This window comes from Nicotiana tabacum, chromosome 23, assembly GCF_000715075.1.
Source record: "Nicotiana tabacum cultivar K326 chromosome 23, ASM71507v2, whole genome shotgun sequence".
NCBI lineage: Eukaryota > Viridiplantae > Streptophyta > Magnoliopsida > Solanales > Solanaceae > Nicotiana > Nicotiana tabacum.
The window spans coordinates 28,447,296-28,455,262 of record NC_134102.1 but is presented as its reverse complement, the minus strand read 5'-3'; the positions used below and the strand labels follow the sequence as shown (position 1 = coordinate 28,455,262).

At 34.1% G+C, this 7,967-nt stretch overlaps 1 protein-coding gene across 2 annotated transcripts; it reads left to right on the top strand.

The window, feature by feature from the left end:
* The first annotated feature begins 583 nt into the window (after positions 1-583).
* On the top strand, positions 584-6,103 carry LOC107806577 (receptor-like serine/threonine-protein kinase SD1-8). Of its 2 annotated transcripts, none has more exons than XM_075246249.1 (7): positions 584-1,930; positions 3,700-3,822; positions 3,913-4,091; positions 4,185-4,395; positions 4,501-4,738; positions 5,152-5,297; positions 5,417-5,969. In XM_075246249.1, the coding sequence occupies exons 1-7, from the start codon at positions 664-666 to the stop codon at positions 5,434-5,436; spliced, it is 2,184 nt and encodes a 727-aa protein (XP_075102350.1). In that variant the 5' UTR covers positions 584-663; the 3' UTR covers positions 5,437-5,969. The 2 variants fall into 2 exon arrangements, with proteins under 2 accessions (XP_075102350.1, XP_016486233.2); XM_016630747.2 differs by having other exon boundaries at positions 618-1,930; positions 5,152-5,302; positions 5,417-6,103.
* The last annotated feature ends 1,864 nt before the right edge of the window (positions 6,104-7,967 follow it).

The following is a 7,967-nucleotide window of genomic DNA, read 5'->3' as shown; positions in this document are numbered from 1 at the left end:
TAAGAGATTAGTAATACCAAAAATTATTGCATGCATTATTTTCTCTAATGCATTCTATCAAACGACTTTTTCTTAGAGTTATTGTAAAACCGGCAAATACTACTGCAGTTAAAAGAAGTCCTTTAGCCTATAGTTTGAAATGATCAAATGGATCATATATTTCATATCTCTAGCTTTGAATACAGATTATGTATTATTTAAAAACCAATTACAGGAAAATATATTTTTATTCGATAAACCTTTGATAGATTTTTAAAACTTTTAGAATGAAATATGGTGGAATTTTAAATTTAATTCATCCACTCATGTCACTCCATAATATTGAACTTTAAAACCATTCAAAAACTTTGTTAGAGAAACAAACACTCTCTTCCTCTCTTTCATTTTATATAACTATGTTAATCGCACTTTATTTAGAAAACAAGGAACTATACATGTACATAAAGTATATTTAGAATTTTCTGTTCTTCAGTGTAATATTAATGTAAAAATAAGAAAGATAAAATTAAAAATTTCACCAAAAAAAAAAATGTTGGTTGTGAGTGAAATGTCTCACTCAAGTGTGGAAATTTTGTTTTGTTGACTTGACAAACCTTGGAACAAGTTTTAGTTTTTTTTTTTCTTTAAAATACATTTCTTCTCAGCGTAGTGCAATAACCAACCATGGAAATCAAAAATAAAAAATTTCTCTTCTTCCTGCAATTTGTACTCTTCTTGTGCTTCTGTTTTGGAACTACAAATGAGGCCTTGTCCTTTGGAGATACCCTTAATGCAGACAAAACCATAACTATAAGCGTAACAGTCGTTTCTTCAGATGGCAAATTTGAGATGGGCTTCTTCAAACCAGGAAATCTTTCTAAATATTACATTGGTATATGGTACAAAGATATAACCCCACAAACCGTAGTTTGGGTAGCAAATAGGGAGACTCCTCTTTCTTTATCCGAAATGGCATCCGCACAATTCAAAATTATAAAGAGTAACTTGGTGCTGCTCAATGGGAGTGGACGCTCAATTTGGTCGACAAATATTAACTCCAGCACAATAAAACCTGTGGTGGCGATTCTTCGTGATGATGGGAACTTGATTTTGAATGGCGGGTCTCATTTATTGTGGCAAAGTTTCGATCATCCGAGCCACACATTTTTACCTGGGGCTAAACTTGGCTACAATAAAAGAACAAAAACAAAACAAGCTCTTACTTCTTGGACCAACTCTGAAGATCCTAGTCCAGGGCTCTTTTCCCTTGAGATGGAGCCTAATGGTAGGAGCGTTGTTAGATGGAATAAAACTGTAGAATATTGGTCAACTGGACCTTGGAGTAGAAAATCAAATCCCACGCACAATTTCACGTATATAAACAACACGGATGAGGTCTATTTTTCATATTATTTTTTTAGTCCTTCAGTCGTGTCAAGATTTATAATAGATGTTACGGGGGAACTTAAGCAGCTGATGTGGTTGAATGGTACCAAGCAGTGGAATCCGTTTTTCGTTCAGCCAACACATCCATGTGATGTTTACGGTTATTGTGGTGCATATGGTGTCTGTAGTAAAATCTCAACTACTCCCTTGTGTGATTGTTTGCCTGGTTTTACTCCTAGATCAAACAAAGACTGGGATTTGAATAGTTTCTCTAGTTGTTGTGGGAGGAAAATAAGTCTGAATTGTGGTAATGAGGACAAGTTCCAGATACATTCTCATATGAAATTATCAGTTGATAATCACATTCGGACTATTGCTAGTGCAGCAGAATGTGAATCCACTTGTCTCAATAACTGCTCTTGCACTGCTTATGCTTTTGATAGCAACAAATGTCTAACTTGGGATGAAGACCTTTTCAACTTGCAACAACTCTCCGAAAATGATGCTAGTGGAATGGCAATTTATGTCAAACTAGCTGCTTCTGAATTTTCAGGCACTTCCACAGGTATTCAAAAATTATATTCCCTCAGTTTCAATTTATGTGCACCCATTTGATTGGGCACCGAGTTTAAGAAAAGAGAGAAGACTTTTGAACTTGTGGTGTAAAATGAGGCACATATATTTTGTATGGCTATAAATCATTGCATAAAGGTAAATTATTTTCAAATAAGGAAAGAGGTCATTCTTTTTGGTACGGACGAAAAAGGAAATAGGTTCACATAAATTGAAACGGAGGGAGTATACTATAAGCCCCTTGAGAATTAATTTTTTTTTATTCTATATATACTATTTCCTTTTAGCATGTTACTATGACACAACTTTTTTATTTTCTAGAACTCTTTAATTTTAATTCTTACCCATGACATGCTCTTATAAGTTATAGCCATATAATATAATTATACATTTTAGACCACAAGTTCTAAGGTTATTCTATTGACATTTGTCAAAAGTTTTGCCTTGTTTAAATTATGTTTCTATTCGAGTTTTTAGTCAAAATTGTCCCTCATCTTTAGGGTGGTCTAATATTGTCCTTCAAATATAATGCTAGCATCTTTTATCCTTCAAGTTTGCAAAATTTGAGCAGATTTAGTCTTGCTAACAGAAAAACCTTCAAACAAATGGTGCATTCATAGAGCTGTGCTTGATATGGATTAAAAGAAACCTATCATGTTTCTTCTTCTTCGATTCACCTTCTTCCCCTTATTCAGTTATTTTTCCCTGAAACTGTCTTTTCTTTTTATAAATCACGATGCTGCACTTTTGGTGGGAAATATGAAAAATTAAACTGGCTTCATTCTTGAAAGACGCAGAAGAAGAGACAAAGTAAAAAAGGGAAGATTCTATCTTTTTCTCTGTGTACAAACTGCAAAACGTTGAGAAAGAAAAAAGCGAAAGAAAAAGACACAACTAAAACACAATCGCTATGAAATGTTTTAACTTTCAAGAAAAAGGGGGAAAATATGAAAAGTTTTTTGAAGACTAATTTTTCAAACTGTAGTTCTTTTTGCGGGGATCTAGCGTAGGTTGCTTTTTTATTTTATTCTCACAATCTGAGATTTGTTTTTGATTTAATTTTAGTAGGCTTAAGCATAATAATCATCTCAACAATATTCAGTCCCTTCATCAAGAAAGGCAAAGCTAATGGATCACGCCCTTTCGAATCGCAAGTACCATATTCCTTATTAAGATTAATAGCTGTCAAAAAATCAAGCGCCAGCCATTGTCAAAAATCAAATTTTACTACAATTTGTTTATGTAGAAGGTAACCACCATTAACACAAAGATGAGAAAATATGAACCGGGTAAGTTTGAGACATAAAGCTAAAGGAAAAGTTCACAGCAACACATTTCTTGAATACATACAGGAAATTTCTTGTTAGGATTCCTTGAATTTGAGGGAAATAACTGCAAGAAAAGAATTGGAGAAGAAGAAATAGGTTGGGTTCTTTTTACTCATTTTAGGTGCACCTCACTACCGTTAGTTTGTTGGAGCCGTTAGGTTACTTTTGTTATTAAGACTATGTTTGCTCAAATTTTGCAAACTTAGAAGATGAAAGGTGCTCAGGGATATATATATAGTTATATACGAAGGGCAATACTACTAGACTTACTCCTAAAGATAAATGATAATTTTGGCTAAAAAATTGCTTTTATTCAAACACGAGATGAAATAGAGCAGAGAGTACTATTTAGTGTTTTTATGCTATTTATTTATTTATTTATTCAAGTATTTTTGTGTTATTTATTTATTTAATTCTATCTTTGCTACTGCAGTTGCATACCAAACACATAAATCAAGAAGGCTAAAAGTAGTTTTTCCTACTACAATTGTCGCTACTCTTTTTCTATGTAGCTTTATCTACCTACTCTATAGAACAAGGAGAGCAAGAAGTAAAGGTAAATGCAAATTCTCTCTTCTTGATGAGTTATAGATTCATATAGCTAGGGCTTCACAATTATATATTCTATCTTTTTCTTTCTATCAAGGAAATTCACAGCCAAACAACTGCTTAAACACTGAAAAGGGAGAAAATGACTTAATAAATGAAGAGGATGAGAAGGGTATCGATATTCAATTCTTTAGTTTGGAAAGCATTCTAGCGGCAACAGATAACTTCTCAGAAGAAAATAAGCTAGGACGTGGTGGTTTTGGCCCTGTTTATAAGGTTCTTGCAAAGTATCATTTATTTTTTCAGTTAGACCTTGTATTTATGCGTTATATTTCTTAACATAATATAATTTACTGAAAATATATTCAGGGAAAATTTCAGGGAGGACGAGAAATAGCAATCAAAAGGTTATCAGCTCAGTCCGGTCAAGGCATAAATGAATTCAAGAATGAAGTAGTTTTGATTGCAAGACTTCAGCATCGAAATCTTGTTAGACTTTTTGGTTACTGCGTCCAAGGGAATGAAAAGATCTTACTCTACGAATATATGCCAAACAAAAGCTTAGACGCCCTCATATTCGGTAAGCACTCTTCGCGTGAGATTAATTTTCTTATTCTAAATGTGAATTAAACTACTATTCTTTTGTTATTGAATACTACAATCTTTTGTATGATAACTACACAAGACGAAAGATATCATGCGTTATTAGATTGGAATAAGAGATTTGATATCATCTTGGGTATTGCTCGAGGGCTTGTTTATTTGCATCACGATTCAAGGTTAAGGATCATTCATAGAGATTTAAAAACAAGCAACATATTATTGGATAAAGAGATGAACCCCAAGATCTCAGATTTTGGCTTAGCAAGGATAGTCCAAGGGAATGATATGGAAGCAAATACAAACAAAGTTGTTGGAACATAGTAAGCTCAACTTGTGCTGCAAAGACTCTTCTATTTGTACTTCAATACATTGCCCCATTTGGACATAAAAAAAAATTTCTTTTTTTCCAAAAAATATTCACTTTTTTTTTTAAATCAGTGTTTGCTCATAAAATTTCTAATTTTCACTAGAAGATGCATTTTGAAAATTTTCGAAAATTTGAAAAACTCCAAAAAGTTGTTTTTCAAAATTTTTACTCAAAGCACTCACAAATCTTCAAAAACAACCCAAAATTATATTCATGTCCAAACACAACTCAAATTTCAAATACCATTTTCACTTGAAAAAAAATTTCCCCTATTTTGAAATTTTACAATTCTTATGTCCAAACGCCCACTTAGTCCATCACTTCTCAAATTTTGCGTAATATCATTAATCACTTGGAGTTGTGCAGCGGTTACATGTCTCCAGAATATGCATTACATGGATTATTCTCGGTCAAATCAGATATTTTTAGTTTTGGAGTAGTTATGCTTGAGATCATCTGTGGCAAAAGAAATACAGGATTTTATCAGCAAGAAGAAGCCTTAAACCTCCTAGGTTACGTGAGTGAAAATTTCTAAATTTTAAGCCCTCTTTGTTGTTTTACGTCTCTTTTTTAAGATCTTCAGTTTGGTAACTATGTTACCTTTTTTCCTAACTCTAAAGTTACATTTCAGGCATGGAGATTATGGAATGAAGGTAATGTTATGAGTTTGCTTGATAAATCTCTACTTGAATCATGCAACGAAGAAGATGCATGGAAATGCATTAATATTGCTCTCTTATGCGTACAAGAAGATGCTAGTGCTCGTCCAAGCATGCCAGATGTAATTATAATGCTTAGTCGTCAAGGCATTTCTCTTGCAAAACCTAGTAAACCTGCTTTTACAACAAGAACACATGCTTGTAGCACAACAACTTCGTGTTCTAGTAAGTCATACATCAACTCCAACAATGAATTGACAGTTACAATAGAAGATGGCCGATAACTTGATTTCCAAAATTGATTGGGTTTATGTAATGAATGGAGTAGTATTTGTAATTGGGCTAATAGAAGAATTATGTACTACCCTCGGGAAAAAGCAGTTGCCCAACACCATATTCTGGGGCGGATCTACTAAGGATGGTGGGGTGTCACGCCACCCGCACACCTCAGTCAAAACCTTGTATATATATGTGTGTATATATTGAAAATTATATAGATAGATAAAGTGGCACCCAATTTAACAACTGAATGTTTAGTGCCATTGGTGAAGGACTGTATTTTCCGCAGAAGTGCTTGGGATAGAGTCCTGCCTGCTACACTTTTGAAAACTGTTCTGCATTTAGGAAAGCTTACAGGAGATTCCTTCTTCTTTTCCTTGTTTCTTCTTTTCTTTCTTTTTCTTTAATTGGTGCCGACTCTTTTTTTCTTGTGAGTTCCTTTTTAATTTCTTTAATTCTTGCTTTAGTTCTACAATTTATAATGTTTATTAAGTTTTGCTTTAAGCATTTAAAGGTAAGTTTTATAAAGAGGGTGTGATAGGAGGAGTGCCACCGATACTCAAAGGTAAGTTTTATAAAGCGGTGGTTAGACCGGCCATGATGTATGGGGCTGAGTGTTGGCCCGTTAAGAAATCATATATCCAGAAGATGAAAGTAACAGAAATGAGGATGTTGCGGTGGATGTGCGAGCACACTAGGATAGATAAGATTAGGAATGATGATATTCGGGAGAAGGTGCATGTGGCTCCCATTGATGACAAGATGTGGGAAGCGAGGCTTAGATGGTTCGGACATGTTCAGAGGAGAAGCCCAGATGCTCCGGTACGGAGGTGTGAGCAGCTGGTTGCGAAGGTTTAACGACTCGGTCGGTCATTTCGAGAGTTATAACCCCGTTTTCCCCATTCCTACTTCTTTTTATGTTATTCAGCTATATTATGTTATATCGGGTTAGTGGGTTCGAGTCCGGAAGGAACTCGGAGTGAAATGAGACACTTAGTCTCATAATTGAAAAATTGAGTTAGAAAAGTAGACCGGATATGGACCTATATATAAACGACCTCGGATTTGAATTTTGATGATTCCAATAGCTCTGTATGGTGATTTTGGGCTTAAGTGCGTATCCGGAATATTATTTGGAAGTCCGTAGAGGAATTAGGCTTGAAATGCCGAAAGTTTTATTTTTGAGAAGTTTGACCGAGGGGGTTGACTTTTTGATATCGGGGTCGGAATCCGATTCTGAAAATTGGAATACCTCTGTTATGTCATTTATGACTTGTGTGCAAAATTTGAGGTCAATCGGACATGATTTGATAGGTTCCGGAGTCGTTTGTAGAAATTAAAAATTTCAAAGTTCATTAGGCTTGAATTGGGGTGTAATTCTTGATTTTAGTGTTGTTTGAGGTGATTTGATGATTCGACTAAGTCCGTATGATATTTTAGGACTTGTTGGTATATTTGGTTGAGGTCCCGAGGGCCTCGGGTGAGTTTCGCATGGTTAACGGATCAAAAATTGAACAAGAACAGCTGCTGCAATTTCCTTCTATTGGAAATTGCTTCTGCCCAGAAATCGAAGCCCAGATCGAGCTCAGGGTCGAGGGCCACGATCGAAGCCCGGATCGAGCTCAGGGTCGAGGGCCACGATCGAAGGCATGATCGATCTCGGGGTCGAGGGCCATGATCGAGCCCAACATTGATCAAACTTTCGAATTACTTTTATATTTACTATCTAAATAATATAAATGTAATTCGTTAACACTTTTGTAATACAAATAATGAATACACTAACATATACTATATATAACATGCTATTTGTAAATTGATTCATCGACTTATAACTTACTTAGATGCATCGATGAATATTAAAAATAAAACGTTTGACCTATATCGACTAATAGTAAAAACAAAACGTCTCGACTTATATCGATTAATCTAGCTATGCCATGCATTATTAGTGATGAATGAATGAAAAATAAAAGAATTAATACTAAACATCTTTGACATATATATATATATATATATTAGTATTAAGTAAACCATCTTTGACATATATATATATATATATATATATGGATCACAAATTAAATAAACGAAAGAAGCTATTAGTATTAAGTAAACGAGTTAAATTAATAGGTCAAACATGGTCAAACTTTAACAAGCTATATATATACACACTAACATATACTATAACAAGCTATATATATAGTTAAAGTATTACAGTGAAGTGTGTTTGTATGTGTATATATA